At 47.9% G+C, this 23,339-nt stretch overlaps 6 protein-coding genes across 6 annotated transcripts; 2 read left to right on the forward strand and 4 right to left on the reverse strand.

The window, feature by feature from the left end:
- The first annotated feature begins 188 nt into the window (after positions 1-188).
- BT62DRAFT_646663 (uncharacterized protein) lies at positions 189-10,843 on the forward strand. Its single transcript, XM_043181744.1, has 21 exons — positions 189-732; positions 781-917; positions 966-1,367; positions 1,419-1,578; positions 1,634-1,855; positions 1,913-2,186; positions 2,237-2,505; positions 2,552-2,725; positions 2,783-2,972; positions 3,023-3,139; positions 3,188-3,400; positions 3,455-3,829; positions 3,882-4,062; positions 4,118-4,245; positions 4,302-4,417; positions 4,468-4,680; positions 4,730-7,294; positions 7,347-7,684; positions 7,736-8,102; positions 8,160-9,307; positions 9,357-10,843. The coding sequence occupies exons 1-21, from the start codon at positions 274-276 to the stop codon at positions 10,678-10,680; spliced, it is 9,372 nt and encodes a 3,123-aa protein (XP_043033525.1). The 5' UTR covers positions 189-273; the 3' UTR covers positions 10,681-10,843.
- Positions 10,682-11,816, reverse strand: BT62DRAFT_1081198 (Yip1-domain-containing protein). The gene is made up of 4 exons (XM_043179644.1): positions 11,446-11,816; positions 11,247-11,392; positions 11,011-11,192; positions 10,682-10,963 (listed from the first exon to the last, which is right to left on the reverse strand). Exons 1-4 carry the CDS (start codon positions 11,726-11,728, stop codon positions 10,777-10,779), a joined length of 798 nt encoding a protein of 265 aa, XP_043033526.1. The 5' UTR covers positions 11,729-11,816; the 3' UTR covers positions 10,682-10,776.
- Positions 11,817-11,884: 68 nt separating this feature from the next.
- BT62DRAFT_976346 (ribosomal protein S8e) lies at positions 11,885-13,209 on the forward strand. Its single transcript, XM_043189226.1, has 6 exons — positions 11,885-11,909; positions 11,969-11,974; positions 12,027-12,088; positions 12,137-12,621; positions 12,670-12,888; positions 12,939-13,209. Exons 1-6 carry the CDS (start codon positions 11,907-11,909, stop codon positions 12,944-12,946), a joined length of 783 nt encoding a protein of 260 aa, XP_043033527.1. The 5' UTR covers positions 11,885-11,906; the 3' UTR covers positions 12,947-13,209.
- Positions 13,210-13,856: 647 nt separating this feature from the next.
- On the reverse strand, positions 13,857-16,988 carry BT62DRAFT_911669 (uncharacterized protein; the record flags this gene model as incomplete). Its single annotated transcript, XM_043183841.1, has 10 exons — positions 13,857-14,665; positions 14,720-14,834; positions 14,887-15,046; positions 15,094-15,320; positions 15,369-15,433; positions 15,483-15,825; positions 15,878-16,462; positions 16,545-16,599; positions 16,647-16,679; positions 16,735-16,988. The coding sequence occupies 10 exons, from the start codon at positions 16,986-16,988 to the stop codon at positions 13,857-13,859; spliced, it is 2,646 nt and encodes an 881-aa protein (XP_043033528.1).
- Positions 16,989-18,305: 1,317 nt separating this feature from the next.
- On the reverse strand, positions 18,306-18,965 carry BT62DRAFT_976354 (small nuclear ribonucleoprotein Sm D3; the record flags this gene model as incomplete). The annotated part of the gene is made up of 5 exons (XM_043189227.1): positions 18,814-18,965; positions 18,616-18,757; positions 18,476-18,552; positions 18,412-18,417; positions 18,306-18,351 (listed from the first exon to the last, which is right to left on the reverse strand). Coding segments are annotated over exons 1-5 (381 nt in total), but the record flags the coding sequence as incomplete, so codon positions are not given.
- A 184-nt stretch (positions 18,966-19,149) lies between these two features.
- On the reverse strand, positions 19,150-23,118 carry BT62DRAFT_938454 (uncharacterized protein). Its single transcript, XM_043187549.1, has 17 exons — positions 22,096-23,118; positions 21,977-22,049; positions 21,833-21,927; positions 21,738-21,780; positions 21,516-21,689; positions 21,347-21,465; positions 21,275-21,288; positions 21,130-21,223; positions 21,024-21,074; positions 20,861-20,962; positions 20,439-20,805; positions 20,325-20,383; positions 20,057-20,269; positions 19,808-19,997; positions 19,609-19,757; positions 19,449-19,551; positions 19,150-19,394 (listed from the first exon to the last, which is right to left on the reverse strand). The coding sequence occupies exons 1-17, from the start codon at positions 23,044-23,046 to the stop codon at positions 19,330-19,332; spliced, it is 2,862 nt and encodes a 953-aa protein (XP_043033530.1). The 5' UTR covers positions 23,047-23,118; the 3' UTR covers positions 19,150-19,329.
- Positions 23,119-23,339: the final 221 nt, after the last annotated feature.

Raw genomic sequence — 23,339 nt, forward strand, 5'->3', positions numbered from 1 at the left:
TCCTGGTCCCAAGGCGCGTCTAGCATATGGGTGTCAATAGGTGCGCATTCAAGTATCACTACCTGCGTAAGCAGTAAACTAGGGCCTAGGATCTATCCATTTCTCACTGTTGAGCGGAAGGATCCTCCTAAAAGACATTCGGTATCACTCAAGTAACCAAACAGTCAAGATCGTCAAGTGTCAAGTAGTATGGCGGTACTGGATACGGAAGCCGCTATTGGAGGATGGGGTCGACTTGGCGCTGGGGAGTGAAGGGCGTATGTGTCGGTCACTATGCTCTTATCGGCATATCTTTACTTGAGAACAGAGAAATCGGGACCACAAAACTCGTTGTGTCGGATACAGGTCTCATTTCAAGGCTTTGAATGGTTTCTGTACAACCGGACAGCTGCCTACGACAATATCATATCTCAGATGGTGTCCACAAGCCCCGCTTATCACAAGACGCGTAGAAGTTCAACAGAATGTCGCCAGTCGTTCCAAATGTCGGATTTCGGCACTCCAATTCCTCCCCCTTCGTCTGTACTCGGCGCTCTCCATCTTCGAACACCCACTTTTCTTCAAGATGCCTTCACTTGGTTCAAACGCCAACTTCCCACCTTGGACCCCAAGGAATTATTGCCTATTGGCCTAGACGCTACTAAAGGGGTGATAATTTGCGGCAACAATTCGACACCCAATTTGCTCGTGGCAGAATTCCAAAGGGCGGAAGGTAATATTGGGATATCACAGGCGCGTACTATGCCGTTCCGGGCTTCTACTTGACTTATTTCTACACAGTCACGGTCGAAGTATGACTTGTATAAGCAGTTTCTCACTCTTCGCTTCCAAAACGCTCTCATTCAGTATGTGGAGAACAGACAATATGGTGACACCATGCCTGCTATGGGAGAAATGATTCGTGATCTTGTTCAACAGTGAGTTCTTGCACCCAAAGAATTGTTGATTGTCTGAATCATATGTAGGAACGTCAGTCTCGGTCTATCATCTTCGTTTATGACATTCCATCGTTTTGGGAAAATCTGGCGGAAACTGCGTCTCTATGGGTTCATGGCGAAGTTCGTTTTGCGGCCAACTTCCTCTCGGATTCAGTCCCACGGAAAAACCACAAGTATGGAGGAAGACACTCCCATCGGGTCTGGATTTACATCTATGGAGTATGCCATCGAGCAAAAGGTATTGGAGACGCCGTCCCTCGAATTGTGCTACTATGCGGATGTGGCTGGCACCGTGCCTCCCCTCTCTCAACATCCAGATCAAGGGAGTTTTGATGACATTGGTAACGGCGACGTAGGGCCTGAATGGGGTATCGACCTGGTGGTTAAAAGTGGATTCATACACTATGGGCCTTGGGCAGATCGACAACGGTGAGTGAGTTCTTTTCTTCTGGTTGAGAGGATTTCTAAATGCCCGATCAGAGGCCATCTTCAGCGAGTCTTCTTCCCGCCAACGTTCCATGATGCAGAAGAGACCCTTCACTTACAACCAGGCGATCAACGACTATGGACGAACTTGAGAGTATTTGTCGAACTTCGCGATGCGACTACTCTTCATATTCCGTTCCGCGAAGCATCCAAGGTAGGTAGTTCTTCTTGTAGAACAATTACGGCCTTTAACGTGCTGAGTCGTTTAGAATTGGCAATGGGATGGGCTTACTGAAGTTCCCAGTAGACCCAAGAAAAGAGAACCTGCTGTGATCCACTTTACTGCAGGAGACAGTTCTACTATCAGCTACATGATGCCCATGATCGCCAGCTCTCGAGGTTATGAGCCAACATTGGAGGTACACATTGATACTCTAGTGGTCACATCTAGTTTGAATGACATAGAGCTCGTTACCTCCGAGTCATGCCGCGTGCGTCCTTTCTTTCTTCATATAATAATATCGTTCGATACTCATTCTGTTTTCCAGGTACGATGCGAGCTTCCCTCTCCGTTGAAGTGGAACGATTCAAGGACTTGGTGTATCGCAGTTTCTTTGAGGAAACCGATTCTGTACCTCTTACGTGATCATATCACCATGCTCATTGACCTTGGAAAAGACTGGGCTTCGGGACCTCCGAGCGATTTTTTCCGCTTCGTTCCGACGGTGTACTCATTTCAACTCGATATGCATCATTTTGAGTTGAACTTGTATGCAAATGACCATAATATTATTGACAAGCCTTTGGTCAAAGAAGAGAATGGTACTTCTGTTTAGCTGTTTACGTTGAATAGCAGCTGAGATTTCATGTAGCACTTCTGACGATTCGTGGACCATCGCTACGGAATGTAACTAGCATCCCGTCCGACATTTTTCGCCCTGAAGCCACAACCATTGCGTTCGTTGTGGAAGCGCCCGATGCTTCTCTTGCTCTCTCCTTACCTCGATGGCACACCCATGCTTTGCACGCTCCTGAGGACGGCAACCATATAGGGGTTCTGGATCTCCACCTTGACGGTTCTTACAGATACTTCGCAGACGTCCGAGAGGATAACATCGAACAGCTGAAATTGGTCTTATCGGTAAGTCTGTAACAAATTGTGTTTTCTCTCTTTAAAATCTTAATAGACCAGGAATGTTGCATTCAAAGCCGTAGGATGGTCAATCCGATATTTCATGATCATCAAAGATAACTACTTCGGATCCTTTACCCATTTCTCGACCTTGTATGAATATCTGGAGCGAAAGAGCCGAGGTCTTCCTCCTGGAGATCCTGTCGTGGACAAGTATCGTAAAGGACATGTAAGCGCTTTTCAGAAGTTTTTCTTGTATGTTATGAGCTTAAGCCTCCACCTCTAGTCCAACATGCTCCAAGTGAATATAGTTGTTCGAGTTGACAGCGGCTGTGTGATTTTACCTGCTGGACTTCCGGGTTACGACAGATCCTGCACAACGAAAGGCCATTCAGATGAAATCTGTATCGGACCGTGCCTTGTGCTGGATATTCCTGAACTGCAACTGCAACTGCGAATACATGATTATTTTATGGGTCAGGTGACTTCCATGGATTTTGCTTTTGTTAGCTAATCTTGTTAGCAGATCTTTCCTTAAATACTGGGTCCATCACAGGTTACATAGACTCAAATTGTCCTGAGAAAGTTCTCTATGCCTCGCAGTCGAAACCACCGAATGCCAAGAGCGTACTTTTGATAGAGGGTATGGGCAACTCCGGTGTTGGATCAAATGCTGATCGCACTGTAACAGGTCTCGACATCGTCGCCAATAGGCTATTTGGTCCCGTTCCACGCACGATCACATATTTCTGCGTCTGGAATATTAAGGTGGACAGTATCAAAGGCGTCTTGTCAGCTGCAGAGGCATCGACAATCACAGATGCGATCACTTCCTTTCGTGTAAACTTTTCGGATGCTGCTAATGCACCGGCGGTCGAATATGCTTTACCTTCTTATCCTGACGGTAAGTTCTTTATCCTTTTCGAACAGCTTGGAGTTCTACTAATCAACACAATAGTGACGTTCGTGAAGGTCCGGCTTTCGAGTGTTCATGTAATATGGGAAGCGAGCGATGCAGCCGCTATTCTTTCTTTACCAGAAGGTTTACGTCTGGACAATAACAACTTGGGTGGTCGCTTTCATCGCCAGTTGACAAGCATCCGTATCCCAGTAGCTCGTGCCAAAATGCTGCTCCATAATTTGTCTGATCATTGGTTGGAAGCAGGAGAGATGGTAGTTGATGTGTACCTTGATGTGTATACGTCACCCGTCAACTGGCGGAACCTGGCGGGAGCGCAGGAATCATTCGTCAAGGAACAAGATGTTCTTACAGGCCGGGCAGCGAAAATGCTGGAGAAGTTCAGGCTTTTTGGTTATGGAGATCCGTCTAACAGTCAGTGCTTCCACCCCTTGCTTCGTTTTCGAGTTCATTGATTTTAAACAAGTTTTTCCTACACACAGGAACAGTGTCTATATTCCCCAGCCCCTGAAACACCGTACACGTGGGCCTTGGGAAGACACCATGTATCAGGGTAAGAATGCGTCAACGTCGCCTGATTCTTGGCCTCTTTCAGAATCAGAGGAGGAATTTGGAGTATCTGAAGCGGATCGCGATGCTCGTCTGGCGTGGGTGTTAGGTCCTTCATATTATTATGAGAGCCCTCTGATCTTGTTCCCTCAGCCAAAGTCGAGTGGACTCTCTAATGTCACCTGTGCATGAAGAGGATCAAAATATGAGTGACGGCGACGAATCGGATAACGAAGATCTCACAGATGGCGAGACATCTGAAAGTGATTGGTTTGACTTTGGTTAGCAATTTATTCATCGTAATGCGAAGAGTGAACAATCCTGATATCCTGGGTAGAGGAAGAGACGTCTAACCCACTGTGTCGGAAGTACGGTCGATTTACACGACATTATATGGGAAGAGTTATCGACAAACTTGAACTTTGGGATCAATCGCCCTTTGTCCCAATCAGTGTAGGTCAGCCAAATCATCCAGGTTCCAACTATCTAATAGGTTATTTCAGTCGCTCAAGGCAGAGGATGTGCCGAAACATGCACGGGCTAGAGCACCACGGTCGTCCTCCATGCCACGCAACGATTTTCTAGATATGACTCTCCCGCCGCTTGACGTCGAAGTCACTGTGCTCCGTTGCATATGTCGGAAAGGCATTGAAATACGTCTTACGCCACTCGTCCTACCTGTCTTGTCCCATTTAGAGGAAGACTGTGAGAAAATTGTATGTTTCCAACTGCTTCAGGCTACCTTGAGTTCACCGAACGCCACAGAAATCCATTCCAGAATTGTGTATCGACTCGATGATGTCCGGATATCTTGGAAGCTTTTCCAAGTCATGGAAATATCAAAAGCGTGTTCTTCTTGACGTTGCTGTGCCGTCTCTTCGATTACTCGTTCTGCGTCATCTTGACCTCCCATCTTCCAATCCGACGGGCGTTATGAGCTCGATTGACCTTCGCCTGATGGGATTTTATGTACGTGGGTTCACCCAGAGACGAATAGGGACCTTGACCGCTGGCTCCGATGGCCTTGGCATCACCCTTGACACAGTTGGAAGGGCTGAAAAGATGGAAAAGGCCTTTGCAACGATATCAACTTCAGAGATCGATATTCATTGGAATGGTAAAGACTTAGACGCGTCATTTGGGTCCTTGACTATGACCGTGTCTCATCGGTGCCCCGAGTACCTCATGGCTCTTACTCTGGCGCTGGTCCGAGACGCCAAAGAGTTGCAGGCGTTGTTCACAAAATGGAAAAGTATCTTCACGCAACCGAAACTACGTGTTGTGCATTGGGTCTTAACTATGACGGGCGAAGATACCATCATGGATCCACTATCCGCCATCCAGCCCTTGTATCTCATTCAAAGCGGCACTCCTCACCAGCTGCGAACGGATGTCACATTTCGGTTCTTATTTCACTTGCGAAATCATCTATGGCACATTCAAAATGAGCGCAAGTTGACCCTCCCCGATCCCAATCGTTGCGTGAAACTGGAAGATATCGTGCCTGATTTGGAAGCTCGTTTGAGGATCGTAGATCCTGACGCATATCAAATGCAACGCTTGACATCACTGGAGCCATTGTTCCCCAGTCTACGACAATACTCAGGATCTATCGACGCTAAAGGCCTAGGACATGCTTTCACCTCGTTTACCATACGGATCTTGCACGCTTCCGCTCAAGTCGAAGACCCTGAAGGTCCACACTCTAGCGGCGTATCTGTGCAAAACTTGCGCCTGGGCGTTCGAGTCCGATACCTCGATTTGATCAATCCCCCGCGAAGTCCCTCGGAGAGTAATTCTGATATGTCAATTGGACAATATTCGCGTGACATGATTCAAGCATTTTACACCCAATTCTCTTTGGACACAACGGTGGTGACCATATATCCTCATGTGGTGGGCTTTATGCAAGCTTTCTTGCGGGTACAGCGAAATAAAAAATCATTCGGCACATGTGAACGTGGAGACGTCGAGACGCGTTCGCGTCAATCAAAGGCCTCAGTTAGGCGCACAGTGACGGCTACCAAGATAGAGGTCGACGCTTCCGTTCAAAGCTTTCGAGTGCATGCCATTGCGTCAAATATCACATTTGAATACGGCTTAAATGCTCTTCGCTACAGCTCCAATACGATGTTTGACAACACTCGTGATATTTCCATGAATCACTCCCTGCTATTCACCGACATCTACATTCGCGCACGTTCTCCGTCAGATATGTCTGTGGAAAATGGCCAGGACATTCTTGCTGCCCTAACACTTAGTGGCGGCAAGTTGAATACCATCATTCGTCAGGAAATCACTTCAGCCATGAAAGTTCGGCTTATCTTTGTGGCAGACAAACTTAATTTCACTGTCCCCCGTAGCGCTCTCCGTCTTTATCGCTTCTTTCAGGAATGGAGGAATGACTTTGTCGTCGGAATCGAGAGTTCTGTCCGAGAACTTTTGGTTGAATTGAGACCGTCCCCGCGCCAACCGACATCACCTGCACCTCCATCGTCGCGCGCTTCTATCCTTTTCCAAATAAATGGGAACCTTGGCGCATTTGGTGTCCTCCTACAGGTGATGCACGGCACTTGGATATCATGGGAAATGAATGATACAACGATGCATATGAGCACCACTCCGCCGCTCTCGTCACATAAATTATTCGGACTGCAAGTGGGTTCTCAAATATTCACAGTATCTTCCAAATCAGATGCTCGCGATGTTCTACCCAATTCCAGAGTCAAATTGGGATTGCCTCCGTTATCGCTTAGCGGGCGTTTTGATGGGTCTTGCATTAGAGCTATTCTGTTGGCCGAGTTTCTGGAACTGAAAGTGAAGCCATCTCATTGGGATACCCTCATGGCGGTGCAGCAAAAGTTTGGACAGGATTTCAACGATCTATTGGCACTGGTTCAGGAAACCCGGCTCAAACAGACCTATTCGGCACCGCAGAAGCCTGTTACTGCAATCTCATCCACAAAGGTCGTCCTTGCCGTAAAGATAAATGGTTTCCGAATCGGTCTTGAAGGTTTATCTTCCACCGTTTATCTCGAATGTAAGGATATTAGCGGAGGCCTTGATGACATGTCCGGACGTGCCTGGTCCATGACACTTTCCGGCCTTGCGTTGTCTTTGGCGCCTCTGGCAGCACTTGAACCTCGCAGCACTTCGTTTAGCAGAGATCATCGCTCGGCATTCGTCACCACAGACTTCAAAATCATGTCAAGGAGTCGAACGGACGAGACAATTCTTGGTGATACGTTGCAGATATCCGTGACCAAGATCCATGCAGTCATGCAACCCAGTTCCATTGGTGAAGTGGGGGATTTTATTGATGATATGCAGGTAATTGCCTGAGACTTATCCATATATATCTTGGACTTACAACTTCACACAGGCTGAGTTGTCTGTGCGAAGAGAGCAGCGTGCTCATGAACTTGCTGCTTTCAAGCAAAAAACCCAGAGCATCTTGAAGAGCTTCGAAGTCAAGGTCCATGATCTGGAATCTCGATCATCCTGGCTCAAAAACTATAATATTGATGTGAATATCAATCATATTGGGGTGGCTTTCCCTCTCACGCACGATGAACAACTCGAATTACCGAAATCAGGCAGTCATGATTCCAGTGCTGTCCGTGCTTTCCTCTTTTCCATTGAATCCCTCAAATTTGGAACGGAACGTGGAGTCACTGGCGAAGCATACATGAAAAACTGCTCTTTCCAGTTTGTCCAAAGGTGTGTCAGTGCAAGTGTCTTGATCATGGTCAATGCTCATGCAATCGACAGTTTTCACCAATCACTTCCAGACGATTTTTCTGGGTCATCACATCAAACCCGGAATCGTCTTGTGTACCCGGAAATGACCGCCTACATCAGGTCCTCAGGTTCCACCACGTCTCGTCAGATTACCATGAAGGCCAATGTCAGCGGTTTTGTCCTAGACTTGGATTCAAGTATTCCGGATTACATTTTTTCCTTGGTGGATGTTTATCAACGAGGCAAAGAGCGTGTCGTGCAACTGTCAAACACTTCACAACGTCTCTCTTCATCTCCCCCTTCTCGTCTTGAAGCAGCGACGGAGCCATTTGAACGACAATCTGCCACCGTTCCGACCTCGGCTTTCTGCGGATCGCTCACATTTTTGAGCGGTAAAGTGCGGGCATATAGTGCCACTGCTTCAAAATTGTCTCGAGCTAAGGCATTTACCAAGATACCATATAGCCCCACCGACGAGCAGGTTCTGTGTTTAGGCGCTGAAATATTTCGTCTTCCTATGGTCTCCGTTTGGACCGAGTATCGAGCAACGCCTGCATCCCAGAAACTCCGTGCAGTCACAGGCGATACAGAAGCATCAATTTTGGTATTCAAAAGCACGGTTCATTCCAGCCAAAACACCCTCAGGCCAACGCTCCTGCCCTTTTTCACGGAATTGATCAGTCACATAGAAAGTCGGCTAAGGGAGTCTAGTCGTCGGGAAACACAGTCACCGACATCGGACTCCCTTACTAGTCCTCGTTTGGCTACATCTGACGTCGATTCGTCGTCGAGCATGCAGATAAGTTTCAGTCTGCGGATAGACCAATCTAGGTTGGAATTGACTTGTAAACCAGATGTCAATGTTGTTGCTGGTTTGCACTGGGATAGCGGGGGCTTCGTCATCAATGTGTGTCCTCGTGCACGCAACGTCACATTCACTGGAAGTGTAGGTGGCCTCACCGTCGGTTTGCGACATGGTTTCTTAAGTGAAGATTGTGTCAATCTGGATGCCCGCAATCTTGCGTTTTCGATCACCTTCTCCAAGCTAGATGTTGATGAGACCAGATCAATCAGTTCTGTGTCTCTTGTTTTGGACACCGAGTTCCTTGGAGGCATGCGCTTTTCTCGGCTTCAGGATGTACTTTGTTTTAAGGCAGTTTGGCTCGATCGGCTTCCCATGTTTAATGGGAAGCAAAGTGACAGTATTGTCAATGCGGCCCCGAAATCGAATCCTGACACACTTATGGCACATCGACAAGAATACGCCACCATCATTCTCCTTCGCATACGTCAAATCAAGTTAGACGTTGATTTGGGCCAGTCCATTAGTACCGTCGTTCTTGATCTCAAAGATTCCATTCTACGCACAAAATTGACTGAGGCCACTCACGAGCTCTCGTTGTCTGTTGGAGATGTCAGCGTTACGGCTAAAGGAAATGTCGCCGGCAAAGCGAATGTATCTAATTGCGTATTCCAAACGATCCGCCGAATCGAGAATCACGTTGATGACGCTGCTCACAGCCGCATGCTGGAGCTCAGGATGACAAGTGGTCCTTTTGTTGTAGTCCTTGAATCAGAACACCAGAAATTATTACATTATAGGTAAGCCGACAATCCTACCTTGGGGGAGTTCATCCTAAAGATTGAATAGGGCGGAGCCTATTGAAGTAGAGATCTTTGATGACTGGTCACAGATTCTGTTGCATTTGGAGACAGCCAATCGTCCACTCAGTCTATCATTCACTGTCGTCAGCCCCGAAATCGTTGCTGTCATCACGGTCGGAACAATTCCGAAAATCCTAACCTATGCGAAGAAGTTCAACGCAAACCTGGATGCCCAGCGGGAGGGTGCCAGTCGAGACTCCAAAACCTTCCGTGCCAGTAGAACCACCCAGCCAGATAATGCACTATCCGCTATTGCCGAGGCAATGTTACATACAGCGCGCAATCGCCTCAGAGAAGTAGAGGCTGGTCTGTCGTACACCATCCGTCAATACATGAGTCTACGACTCGACTTATTGCGTTTGGTCTTATTTCCAAGGACTATGGATGATCTCGAAGCCGCACAGTTCATTGGGCGAAACATCCGTGCACGTCTGGATCGTCTTATCCATGTGGATAAGCCATCCAGGAGGGATATATTTCTGTCATTCACATCCATGTCAATCTCCCGTTTCGCACAGCTGGGCCACATACCTACTACACTACTGGACAACAGCGAATGGTTGACAGACCTTTTGAAGGATGCGTCGGAAGCCATCATTGTGGGTCTGCCATCGATGACTATGCACATGGTCAGCGAGGAGACGCAAGAGGGCTCCAGTAAAGTTCTCGACTACGACTTTCGAAGTGTTTTCGTTCGTCGTACAGGAATGCGGGACTTCGAGGATATCTATATCACCCTGAACGTTGGCCTCTACTCTTGGCTCACTGTTCAAAGAAAGAACTTGACCAGGGAAATGGATCAAGTTCGAACGGCTGTGGAGTGGAGAAGCACGCTTACTGCGCCAGCCAATATTGCATCAACTCGCAGGAAGGTAGTCGATACTCCAGAGACTCCTCGTCCGGCGACCGTTCCACGACCTCCTAGACCACCGTCTCCCGCGACCGCCCGGTCAGCGTCAGCGGCTATCCCCAGTTTCGCTTCCCCTCCAACCGGTCAAAGTGGCTCTGCACCCACGACCGCCGACGAGGATGCAGACACGACGGTGGTAAATTCTCCGCTACAAGCACCCCACAAGGGGATCATTTACCGGCATCATGACAGATATATCGAACGCCTGACTATGCGCCAACTAGGCGATGCGACACCTGATGTCATGCATCCATTCTTCATGAAAAAGGCTGGCTTCAGTTTGGAAGAATCTCTTCCACAATATGTGCATGAATATGCCACTGTCCCTTTGGAACAGATCATGGAAGCTTTGCTCAAATTGTACAGTAGGCAGCTTCCAGATAGAGGGGATTCGGTTTAGTTTCGGGTATGATATTGTATATTCGCTATTTTAATCCTCTTACTGCTAACGTACATTTTATATAATTCGAAGCTGTCCATACCAATGTTCAAAAGGTCATTTTCCAACGTTCGAACAACCGCTGAAGACACTCAGCAGAGCAAAACAGCCATACAAAAGCCCAACAGGGTAAGCGACCAAAAGACGCTGGTCGGACATACGCAGGACAGCAACAAATATGCCAGATGCCGAATAAGTGCACCAAATGATAGAGAGAAGTGCAAGAAGATAACCAAACATGTCACTGGCAAAATGTAAGAATTGATAGGACAAAGATGAAGATAAACTTACTCTAAAGCCACCATGATACTAACGCCACCGACGCCTACCATGGGGAGCAGGCAGTAGCCAAGCACAGAGGCCACGCGATATGCATCAATACCCTGCTCCGACATGAGGTTCAAGAGCATATAAATGGAGACTGAGCCGAAAAGGCCGACCCCGTAGATGAATCCGAAATTTGGTTTCCCTGACTGCAATACTGCATCAAGATAAAGTGAAAGAGAAGGACGAAACACTGAACTCACAAACAATAGGAATAGGCCATAGCAGAAGAAGAAGATTATGGGTCCTGCAAGATCTGCGTCGTCCATTATATGGTCGTCCACGCTGCTCAACGGATTGAGTACGGTCATGGATTTAGCGCGTATATGAGAAAAATTGATTCCTAGCTCTGAGAACTGAGCGTTAGAAAAAAGAAAAAAAAACATTAGAGGTACTCTGCACCTTCCAGTAACGGTGGTTCGCCTTCAAAACCTCCCGTACCAAATGCCGTCCACCATGGACCTTGAACCTGAATATTCCCTCCGAATCCTGGACCACTGGGGCCTTGGGACATTGTTCCTTGTGCTCCCATGCTTCCTTCTAGACTAGGACGTGATCCAGGATAAAATGAGCTTCCATCTGAACCGGATGGAGAATAGAATTGCAGGGGAGCTCCCTGGGCAGGTTGGGAGTAGTAAGTATTTTGGGAAGACGATGCGCCGTATGCATTGTTATCTTGCCACATAATTTTAAAGGAAGTAGAACTGGAATTGAGGAAGAAACTTGAAAGAATCAGGAAGATACTGCTGCACAGTGCACGTCGGTCGCACAACTACACGTGGATGGTCACGTGCTATTCAAATCAGATCCACTATTTTTGTCTGATTGGCAAAAGCGTCATCGAGAATTTCTCTCCTCCCGTCATGGTGAAGAAAATAAGTTTGTTCAGTATGATATCTTTCCTGACAGGTTTTTTTTCTTGCAGCCTCAGGTAATCCTGAAAGTCCTACAAGATACATACGAGGTGCTGAACTGTCTTATAGAATGAATATATCGAGGAGCACATAAAAAGGCATGGAAGAAGATTAGATCATTTCGAGCGAAAGTGAGTGGCCAATGCTGAAGGCGTAATATCGACTGAACAAGCACCAAGGCGCAAAAAAGAGGCTCGTGAAGCCCACCGTTCTTCAGCATACGCCCAAAAAGCATTTGGTATAAAGGCCAAGCTCCTCCATGCTAAGCGACACGCCGAGAAGGTTCAACTCAAGAAGACCCTCAAAGCCCACGACGAGCGCAATATAAAACAAGCTGACTCATCAACTGTACCGGATGGCGCGCTCCCCACCTACCTTCTTGATCGTGAAGGGCAAAAAGATGCGAAAGCCCTCTCCACTGCCATCAAGCAGAAGCGGAAAGATAAAGCGGCCAAGTATTCCGTTCCCTTACCCAAAGTTCGTGGTATTGCGGAAGACGAAATGTTCAAGGTCATGAAAACCGGGAAAAGCAAGAGCAAGGCATGGAAGAGGATGGTCACGAAAGCGACGTTTGTAGGGGAGGGTTTCACAAGAAAACCGGTCAAGATGGAACGTTTCATCCGGCCCATGGCCTTGCGGTATAAGAAAGCTAATGTCACACATCGTCCGTCCTTCATTAGTCTCTCATTACCATTGCTCATTACCACTTTAGCCGACCTAAAGGCCACATTCCAACTTCAGATTCTCGGCGTCAAGAAAAACCCTCAGTCACCTATGTACACACAACTCGGTGTGATGACAAAAGGCACGGTGATAGAGGTGAACGTTTCCGAGCTCGGAATGGTCACCACTGGCGGCAAAGTCGTGTTCGGAAAATATGCTCAAATAACTAACAATCCTGAAAACGACGGTTGTATTAATGCTGTCCTCCGTAAGTCTTCCATCCTTTATTCTGCCGATCTACTGACCGCCGTAATTCAGTCGTGTGATTCATGATATACCTTCCCATCTTCCCTGTATCATAGATCTACATGTATACTTAGTGGTATGTCTTGATACCTCTTCTAGGTTGATCCCCAATCTATGGCTAAGAGAGTCATCATGAGTCATTCTGCCGCAGCTCAGTCATGTTGGGAAAAGCATATTTATGTGGAGCAGCAAGAAAGCTACGATTGAACAATGTCCTTGGATATTTACATATACTAAAATACAGTATTCCGTTGATACTAAACCAGCAGAGGAAGAGATAAATAAGCAGTTGCGACGGATTACAAAATTGGGAGATCTATTATTACAGACCATGCCCTTGAATAAAATTAAGAGGTGTGCGGTGTGGGGGGTGGAGGGAATGCATGGAAGCTCCGTGGTGGGTGATTGTCCCAGGTAAAATAGCTAGTTTTGTTTTCCTCGTCGTAATGGCGATTTTGTCTGTCCCAGCCAGGGGGCACCCTAAGTATGGTACACATTGAGAATTCTGATAGTGCAGCAGTTTGGAAAAAGCATCATACCGGAATACCCGTCTATCGATGGAAGGTTGGGCTTGTGCAGGAATCGACCGAGCATCCGAGGTAGGTGGATGAGAATAGAGTCGGTCGGTCTCGTCATCGTACACATCCACTGCATGACCCGAATCGTCCGTTGATCTATAAGCGACTTGTCTATGACTCGAGGGAGGGAGCTGATGGTCAACAAACGACTTATTCTGGTGTTCATACGGAGCAGGTGATGAATGAGGCAATCGATGATACGAAGCAATTCGTGGGACGCGTGGTCCCGAGGACCAATCGTTCGCACCGTTACTCGCTGGAGGCTGATGGTAAGTTGGGTAACGAGACCTATCAACCCCGGCAGTGGGCAAATGCTCGTCAGAAGGATCCTGCAGTTGGTAAAAACTCTGCCTTAATACGGACATTGACGAGGAAGATTGACTTCTATGCGCAGACTGAGATCGCGGAGGGTGAAGAGGGGTTGACTCAGCAGAATAAGACGATTGGAGCGATATGACAGGCTGTGGTGAATGCGTTGTGGGCATAGACCAGAGAGCAACATCCTGTTGCGACTCCGTCGATGACTCGGATGAACCCGACACGTACCGAGAAACATTCCTTTGTGCCAATCGCCTACTTTCCCGAAAGTCCAGAGAGCAGTCTCGATCTTCATCCCCGTCGGAAGAAGGCAATGATTCCTTGATTTGTCGTCTGCCATATCATACAAGTCAGAACACAGGTGGAAACACAACCAAACCCACATTATAGGTTCCACAGTTTCGTAACGGGGTGCCGCCCATTCCAAGGCTTTTAGAAAGATCGATATATCCTTCATGAGAGGTTCCAGAGCCTGAACTAGAGGTGGCTTGATATCTTCGATCCCACTGGCCAGCTGAACCCTTTCCTTGGCTTTCAGATCCCAAATCCCCACCAGTAACACGCCACACGAAATATGCGATATTGAGATCAGATTTGGAATGTTCCAAAGTCCCTGCAGCATTTGTTCTTCTACGATATGAGCGCATGATTTGGCCGCGTTGGTGCAGATGGCCAAAGCTGGAAATGGAAACGACGAAGTGGAGTTAGAAGGACGACCGTCGCATGCTGCGGGAGACGGAATAAAAGGGCGATAAATCAGCATCTGAGTGAGGTAATAAGCGGTATATAAAGTTGCCGAGAGATTGGAATAGATTGAGTTTTCGAGCTGAGAAGACCATTTCACTAAGACAACGTCATAGTAAGTAAGGCTGGAGAAAGATTCATCGCAGCACTCACAATAGTCAGGAACCGAGTCTACCCATTCTGTCAAGGCAGCATTCAACTGTGAAACGATTTGGTCCGGTCTTCCGATAGGACGTCCCATGATAACATTGGCCGGATTCGTGGCATACTGTAAACTAGTCAGTCCAACGAAGATCTGTGAAACGATAAAAATTACATACAATCGTCCGCGTGGTGAAAGCCACTATCTGTGAGAGCTTGATAAACAAGTTGAAGGCAGTTATCGTGCAAGGAACATCTTGAGGCTGCTGAAAGGCCATGCTTGGGTCTTCAGGCTCCCAATATGCATCGTCCACTTCCACCGGTAAGTCCACATCGAAGCTGGAGAAGAGTGAGTCCAATAACCGATTTTACCACAATGTACCTACTCTTCTTCCCCAACACCGCATGGCCGTCCGATATGGGCACTCCCGATGCGATCAAAAGCGATTAACATCCAGAAAGCTCTCTTCCACAGTTCTTCTTGCACCGTTGGTTTCTGTTGATAAACCGTTCGGCGATGAGCTCCAACATCTTGAGCTTTGCGTATGCCGACACTTATTAACATCCAGGCAGTGGGATGAGACGAGGTTCCTCGGAGAAACATAGCCAATAGCTGGGAATGTGTCAGGGAAGCATGGTATCTGATTTTGTAAGAGCTCACTGAAAACGTCTGCACTTCGAGAAGAGTAGCCGGATAGAGAAGGCTTCTCCGATGTCGATGAACACCTGTATAGAAGTATTAACCACCTTTGAGATGAAAGGAGATTTATCTTACCAAGCGCCACAGTGAAATAGGTCCATCCCGCCTTTGTCCAGTCTACTTCCTCATTTTCCTTCTTGGCGACACCTTTCGGCAGAACCCGCGGATCATCGCAAGAACGACTAGCGACCGCAAAGATGGTAAGTGCCAAACATGCGAACCAGATGTTCCGGTTTTGCAAATTTTCGCGCCACTGACGATCAAAAGTTGGTCGGTGAAGGAGAGGGAACTGGATGTTGATGCGACAAAAATAAATATCAACGAGCTTCGTGGCAAGATCGGGAGGAGGGAATTGAGCGAGGATTTCAGGCAGAATTTCAGGAGAATCTACATGAATACCTTCGTATAAACGCTCCCACTACACTCAGCTATTAGTCAGTAAAAATGAGCAAGGTGAAAGCAAGACATACAGGCGGAGGACGCCAAAATTCTGGCCTCCTCGGTGAATCGGGGCCAAAACCCGGACTAGGCGTACCTTTACCGGAATCGCTGCCCGTATCGAGCATATGCAGATGTTTGAACTTTCGCGTCGCATCCACCATCCGTAATGAGCTGCTCTGACCATGAAAGCGAGCGAAGTTGTCCTCTTCTGAAATATCATCGGACAAGCGTAGAGATAGTCGACCTTTACCTTCGAAGCCTTCTACCAGCTCATCAACGTCAGATGAAGGATCAGAGACATTGGCTTCCGATTTATGGTGACTTCCATGAGTGCCAGAAGAATGTTTCCGAACCGGAACACGGGGGCGCTTCTGTGGACGTAGATCGCTGAGCATTAAGTGGGTAGAAAATCCAAGCGGGACCGAGGGAGAGAACAGAGCGCCTGCCGCGACAGGTTTCTTGGATGAAGATGACGCCAGGAGATTGAAAGAAGTAGACTTTGCTTTCGACTGGGATGTGGCGTTGTCGGCTGAATTTGCAGACTCCTCGTTTTTCCAGGAATCACGTATAACTGGAGGTCCTAAGTCTTCTGAAAAGTCGGATTCAGGCCACAGCTACAAGTTAGGAAAGTTAGATACATGATCGAGACGTCATGGCGCGAACAAACTGCGTATGTGACGCGACAAATACACGCACCCTCTTCAAAAGGTCCTCCATCTTTTCGAGGCGGTCCTCAAGCCCAACTACATACCTGCGCAGGGGAATGAGTACGAAGCGTATATATGAGGCCGGACTGACGCTTTAGGCGGGCCCCTGGGCTTGGACATTTCCCTACGGGTGGCTATTGAGAACCAGGACGGCGAGAAAGTGGGAAGTAGTGACATACACATAAGTGCAGGCCTTGCGACTTTGCATACAGTTGGTACAGACATTATCGGGCATTTTGGGACCGTCGCATTTTGTCTTGCGACGACGACAAGCATCGCAAGCCCTGTCAATCTTCCGTTTCTTGTGGGCGGGCGGGCGAAGCTTAGGACGGCTGTCTATGGAATCCAAGGCAAAAGAGGATGTAGAAGGAGCGGATAAATCAATGACATGAGTAGAACTCTCTGATTGATAATAAGGAAGAGAGTTTTGCATTAATGAGAGACGGGTACACTCTGGAGGGAGGCACAAGGGGGGCCGAGGAGACGATGGTGGTGATGGGAGAAGGAGGGGGGAGGGGGGCGGGCGGGATGGCGGTCAGAAAGGTGGTGAACAAGATCAGGCACTCTCCAGTTACAAAGTTCTCGTCGCTCACGTGGTTGAGTCGATCATTTCAATCGTCCGAGAGCCAGGTCCCATACGTCAGTCGTGGTTGTCAGCTTACGACTTTTGCTCATTTTAGCCGTCTGTGATTTATTAATCGTCGGCAATGGCCTTTGCCCAGCTGCGGTCTGCTGCGCCTCAGGGCATTCCTTGATCTAGATTTCCCCCGTTTCCCAGCCATTTCCTGGACTCTAGGTACCTAGTACCTGGCGTTGATTCCCCGATTCATTCATATGAGAGTAGTAAATGCCAAGTAGTCGCCTGAAACTTAGCTTGCAATCACATGGTTCCAGTCTCCATCTCCTCACATTTTCCTCCAGATCTCGTGCGGTTGGACGGATCAGACACAGTCCAGCCGTATCGGAACGGCGCCGAATCACACTAAAAGCATCACAGGTTTCAGCTATCAGCGGGGGGTAACTCGGCGGTGGTGGCGTGATAGGCTGCTCGTTCCCGAGCTTGCAGCGCTTCGCAGGCAAAGCGTAGGAATATTTGTTTAGAAGGATACTAGCCTCATCAAGCTTGTCGGATCATCGATCATCCTTAGCTTTCGCGGGAAAACCATGTGTAACTGCACACAACAGAATATTAGAATCGTCCAAAACAACCGCTGTCAAAGGAACGCACAAATCAATGGTATCGCGTGCAACGATTCAAGCCCAGAAGTTCCTAGAAATTCTTGTAGAACTCAGCGCTTGTTTATTCGTCGTTAGGGTGCTTGGACATCGATGAGTTCACCCCCACAGGACCAAAAGTGATGGCCCACTAGGTACAAAGGCTCAACTTTTATCAGAACCCTCACGGAAGAGCGAACCTAGCAAAAACACCGACAAGCATCCGAATGGCAAACTGCCGACGACAATGTCCGCACAACGACCTCTTATTATCAAGCGTGAAACCGAGATGAGTATGACGTTGAAGGTTGGTGAGGTTCCTTTTATCCCTCGCAACCCACTAAATTTTTTTTGCATCCCACCTCATTGCAGGAATATCGCTGCTGCAACAAACAGAAGTCAAATATTTCTTCCATACTTACACATAAACGCGTCAAACTAAATGGATCCTACACAACGCCGTGCCAACACATTGTGTTAAGCGCCGGAGGTACCAAGGCTTTTTCGTAAATGAAATAGTAGAAACCATCATCGCCGAATACCTCTTGAAGCTGTAGGCGCCACACCGCGACCACGTCGGGCTGCAAAAAAAAGATGAGTCAGTACGCAGATCCTTTGGGGAATTGTTGTAACAAACGTACCATTTGCTGAAGGAATTACATGAATAAACGTCAAACCAATGACAGGATGAAAGTGACCACGTACCCCGCATAATGGTTGCACGTCCACGTGCTGTACCAATACCTCTCCCTCTCATAGCATTGGGACCAACCCGTTTGAACCTGCGACAAGAAATTTCGCCATTGGTCAGGCGGCTAGGAGGATTGAAGCAAAGAGGGGCGCACATCGGGGCATTCTGCAGCATATCCGGAACAATGAAGAATCGAATCATACTCCCCCGAATATACACTTGGTCTAGCTGGGAAACACGTCCATCCCGCGCAGTGACAGTGATTTCTTTGAGAGATATATTCAGATTATCCTCAGCTGTGAAATGACAGGAATAAAAATGTTGGTCGTGCTTTGGGTGAGGACAAACGGACCTTCCGCTAGCTTTCCGCGGTACAGCTGGCCCGTTTTCAGCTCTACTGTTATAATATGGCCCAGCGATTCGTGGAGTAATTTGACTGGAACACCGAGTCCTGACGTTGCCATCGTTTTTCGTATATATGCTCGGTCTTGTTGAGAGGCGGAGTCAAGACGCGATAAGCTTCTGATGCAAACATGAACCAACAGACACTTGGAACAAAACTTCAGATCACTGGCGTCGAGCTGCAGTTGCGAAATTGTCAGATTTACCGGGCTTTCATAGACTCCATGAACAATATGTTCATTATTTAAGATTTCCGGATGAAGGAAAGTCATCAATTCACTGTAACTCATCAACACAGGCGTTTTCAGAAGGGCCAGTGAGGCCCGGCCAACACTAAGTAATGCCATTACTGGGTTCGCAACCTGAACGTATATGTAGCACTAAGTAGAAACGGTTATAAAGGTCCTTGGTATACTCTGACACTGAACAGCTTTCAATAAATAGGTTTAGGGCAGGCCGGATCAGATCATGACTTCTCCTCCAACTCACTCAAGAAAGCAAGCCATGTTTTCTTGTCAATAACACCTTCGACTGGAGAATTTTTCAGTGCCCGCATACATACTACAGAATGTCGGAGAAACCTACAGTATCCGTCAACGTCTGTCACCACAACGTAGCGAGCCCCTAGTTTCACAAAAAGCTGATGAACCATTTCCAATGGGGAATTTGATTGCACAGTAAGAGGTGCCTGTATCGAGATCAGATAAATAAAGAGAGAACCGAGCGGAGGTACAATCCAACTTGCCTGATCCATGTAGATACTAAAATCAAAGGGATCGGCAGCATAATCTTGCGTATTCTCTATCAAGGAAGAGACAGATAAAGAGGCGAGGCTGTGATATGAGAACGTGGAATGGAAGTGTACTTCGTCATCAGCATGATCCGCCACTATACCTGGAATAGATGTCAATTACAGGTAGCAAGCACACTGGAGGAAAACGAACTGAGCGCATGTTCGAGCTCGTTGGCACCAATATATCCAACCATTCTCAGGCCCCCTTCGTCGCCGTCCGTTCGGAGGATAGGGAAACCACCATCATCGTTACCGGAAGATAGTAGGGTCTGAAGTTGATCCCGAAGGCTTTCAACGGTGTTTGGCCGGTCAAGTCTGATAATTTCGACATCTCTGTCGGTCTACACCCATCGCGTTATTAGCATGACAACACAGTGAAATCGGAGAAGTAATCGCTCACTATGTCATCAATAGTCAACTTGCCCCATAGGTATCCAATTTTCGAGTCAAGGTAGGGAAGCTGAGACAGGTTAATGACGAGATCGTAGATTCCCTTGGGTTCGAGTGCGTCAGCGACACCCTTCGCTACGAGCACGGCCAACATGACAGGAACAGCATATGTTAAAGTGTCGGTCAGCTCAAACATGATGACAGCCAGGGAAACTGTCGTTCGCTGCCAAAGCTCTGGGCTTAGTTTTTAATCGGGAACAAAATGTCGAGGACCCTACCGTGACACCAGACAAAGAAGCCGCCGCACCCACCATAGCATAAAGTCCGGGAATGATGCCTGTGTGGCATGAGAAACGATCAAAGAGACATTCGGGAAACAGGACAGGACTTACAGTCCAAATCGCCTTTACACGGCTTGAATATTGGGGCATCAGGGTATGTCATTTGCAACCATTGCATGAAGATGCCAAGGATTCGACCCGCGCAGGCTCCAACACCAAGGGACGGTATGAAGATTCCCGCCGGTACCTTGATACCAAAGGTAATGATAGTGAGTGCACCCCGTACAACTAGGGCGACTGTGATGGCGCGGATGACAGGCCAGATGTGTTCGAAGGATCCCGGGTCGACAACACACAGACCTTCATGCGAATTTCCAGAGCCTGTTTGACATTCTGCAAACAGGTTATACACCAGCTCTGTACCACCCATGCGAGTATAGGGATTAAGGAAACAAATGACAGTGGTAAGAAGAGTGACCTGATGCCAATAGCAAATCAGAAAAGGAACAGCACAAGTGATAAAGATATTATACCAATAAAACTTCCGCGACAGGGTGTGTCTTGAGCCATGACCCATTTCGTACGTGCCGACTCCAGCGGTAATTCAGCTTGGAGAAATATGCGCCGTAGATACCCTATTTGTTAACTGTAAGCAACAAGGATAACAATAGCGCAGAGCAAGTGGGGCACTCGCACCCCAAACACGCCCAGAAGGACAAACGGGAACAGCTCGTACGCATGCCAGTCCTAAATATCCGAAAATCAATGATTCGCAGAAATCACAGTATGATGGATGAATTACCCTATCATATGTCACTTGGAAGAGCACTAGTTTCCCGGTCCCAAATGGGTCAAGCATCTTAAGAGTGATTGCTGCTATCATCGCGCAGAAGAAACTGAAAGATGTTGAGCATGCAGGGAACGATTGATAAACGGGATACAAGCACCTTCGCCACATGACCTTCAGATATTTTCAGTTCATTGGACCATGGAGTCAAGACTGCTGGTCAACAACGCACCTTGGGAGGAAAGAAGTAGGACACCTCTTCCAAGCTGAACAATGTACCACCTATAGGTGCGCCAAAGGCGACCGCTACGCCAGCCGCGCAAGCTGCGCTCAATATTTCACGCCGTTTAGCTAGTGAAACATGAGACACGAGAGATTGCAACTGTAAAAGGCTAACAGACCTTCATTGTTCTCATATTTACTATGGAACCGGCTGACGATGTTACCAATGCAGCTTGCAATGTGCACAAACGGGCCTTCCTTTCCTAACGAGAGACCGGAGGCCACGGAAAGGGCGAGCCCGACGGACTTGGTGAACAAAACACGACCGCCAAGGTACCCATGGATGACGAATCCTACATTCACTGTCAGACAGTTCTCTGCAGTTTGCGACACGACCGTACCGGAAAGAATGGTCTTAATTTCAGGTATCCCGCTTCCAGCAGCCTATAAATGGCAAATTAACGAAAGGCAACATGAATATAGTAGTCGTGCTTGCATAGAACGCGACTTTGCGTTTTGCTCCAGGAGAGGACAGTGTATCTTTCAAGCTTTGCCGGTGATCAGTGAAGTCTGGTGCGAGGACGCCCGATTCTATACGGTATCAAACGAAAGTGGGTGAGATAAAGAAACCCATACTTGCCTTTGCGCGTAACGAATGACGAAGAGTTGGTTAAATATATCGTAAGCAAGCATGACACTAGTGCCAGCAATAACTGTGGAGAGTCAGCACAGCTATCGTTATCAGATGGATAATCTTACAGCGACAGCAGAATAAGACAGGTACTCCGCAGCCTCTCCGCTCTTGGCATGCTTATCCAAATGTGCCGCCTGCACCCACGTCGTCCACGCCGAACAACCATTCTCCAATGTGGAGTCGCCAGAGAAGAGAGAAATGAAAAATGCCGAAGATTCGTCAAGCTGAGGACAACAAAACCGTTTGGCGCGCAGCCAGTGGTCTTTACAATACCCTTCCTTCAAGTCAAACAACCATTGCTCGCTTCGAACAACAAGAAACGCGACGACAGCGGTGAAGAACCCTACGATGGTGACGATGATCCAACCCAAACTCTTGTCTACTGCTAGACGTATGCGCGCCCGGAGGGACTTGCGTCTCCTCAATCGGGAGAAACGCGCCGAGTCCTTAATAGCGTCGTGGAGCCAGTCGACGGATGAGAAAGATGAATACCAGACGCGGATGCCATTGACCTTTGTATCCATGTCGGTGCTCCCGGTATCCTTGGATGAGAAGGGAGCATCGTAGGCCGAGATTGGACGTTGTGCGCTCAGACGTGAATATGTTTCTCTGAACAAAGAAGGGGAATACATCGGAGTTGGAGTATCAGTAACAACATCCCGGCCCGGTAGAGTAATGGGGGGAAGGTCTGGCATACTGCGTCTCGTCGAGAAAGTGAGAGAGCCCTTGTGAAACAGAGATTTTTTGGAATTGCCAGAAGGCAAAGTGCCATAAAAGCGGGGACTTTGACTGGGCTGACGTAGGGGGGTGTTTTCAGCAACATCCTGCTCAGGAAGAGGTTCGTTGGCCGCTGAATCACGACCCTGAACAGACTCGTGGCTAGGGGGAAGTGCTGACAGAGTTTCGACCGTACTAGGTGTACTACCGATTCGTAGGAGCCGCTCGCGACGCCATGTTGTCGAAGACGGCGCACTGATCCCGACGTTAGCGCTCGGTTGGGTCTCCAAGCCTGACATAGCAAGTGTACGAGCACAAGGCTACGGTACCGGTTCCATTGCCAATTTCTCCACACTGGTAGTGACGGCAACACGGAACCAAGTGCCGGAAACATATCAAAAAGTAGCTTTGTCCTCGTTTTGGTAATTTTTGAGTGCTAATCGCAAGGCAGGGTCCTCACGTCCGCGTCCTCCAGCGCTCCGTTCTATGTGAAACATAATTTCTAGAATTTTAGATACCGTTCCTTCACTGGAGCTGGATCCAAGTTGAACGAGAACAACAGCTATATATCTTGGCCGTAAGTACAAAAGAA

Source organism: Guyanagaster necrorhizus, assembly GCF_019112545.1.
Source record: "Guyanagaster necrorhizus MCA 3950 unplaced genomic scaffold BT62scaffold_56, whole genome shotgun sequence".
NCBI classification, from domain to species: Eukaryota; Fungi; Basidiomycota; class Agaricomycetes; order Agaricales; family Physalacriaceae; genus Guyanagaster; species Guyanagaster necrorhizus.

Bases quoted from the DNA above. Each gene is read 5' to 3' on its own strand.
- BT62DRAFT_646663 (XM_043181744.1), top strand. From the start codon at position 274: ATGCTCTTATCGGCATATCTTTACTTGAGAACAGAGAAATCGGGACCA. The intron at 2,726-2,782 runs GTAAGCGCTTTT...CTCCACCTCTAG, and splicing joins ACAAGTATCGTAAAGGACAT to TCCAACATGCTCCAAGTGAA. The intron at 2,973-3,022 runs GTCAGGTGACTT...TCTTGTTAGCAG, and splicing joins AATACATGATTATTTTATGG to ATCTTTCCTTAAATACTGGG.
- BT62DRAFT_976346 (XM_043189226.1), top strand. The intron at 12,089-12,136 runs GTGAGTGGCCAA...ACAAGCACCAAG, and splicing joins TTAGATCATTTCGAGCGAAA to GCGCAAAAAAGAGGCTCGTG. The intron at 12,622-12,669 runs GTCCGTCCTTCA...TTACCACTTTAG, and splicing joins GAAAGCTAATGTCACACATC to CCGACCTAAAGGCCACATTC.
- BT62DRAFT_1081198 (XM_043179644.1), bottom strand. From the start codon at position 11,728: ATGTGGCAAGATAACAATGCATACGGCGCATCGTCTTCCCAAAATACT. The intron at 11,393-11,445 runs GTGCAGAGTACC...CTCAGTTCTCAG, and splicing joins CGAACCACCGTTACTGGAAG to AGCTAGGAATCAATTTTTCT. The intron at 11,193-11,246 runs GTGAGTTCAGTG...GCAGTATTGCAG, and splicing joins ATGGCCTATTCCTATTGTTT to TCAGGGAAACCAAATTTCGG.
- BT62DRAFT_938454 (XM_043187549.1), bottom strand. From the start codon at position 23,046: ATGTCAGGCTTGGAGACCCAACCGAGCGCTAACGTCGGGATCAGTGCG. The intron at 20,384-20,438 runs GTAAGTCCTGTC...CATGCCACACAG, and splicing joins GTGTAAAGGCGATTTGGACT to GCATCATTCCCGGACTTTAT. The intron at 20,270-20,324 runs GTAGGGTCCTCG...GAGCTTTGGCAG, and splicing joins CTTCTTTGTCTGGTGTCACG to CGAACGACAGTTTCCCTGGC.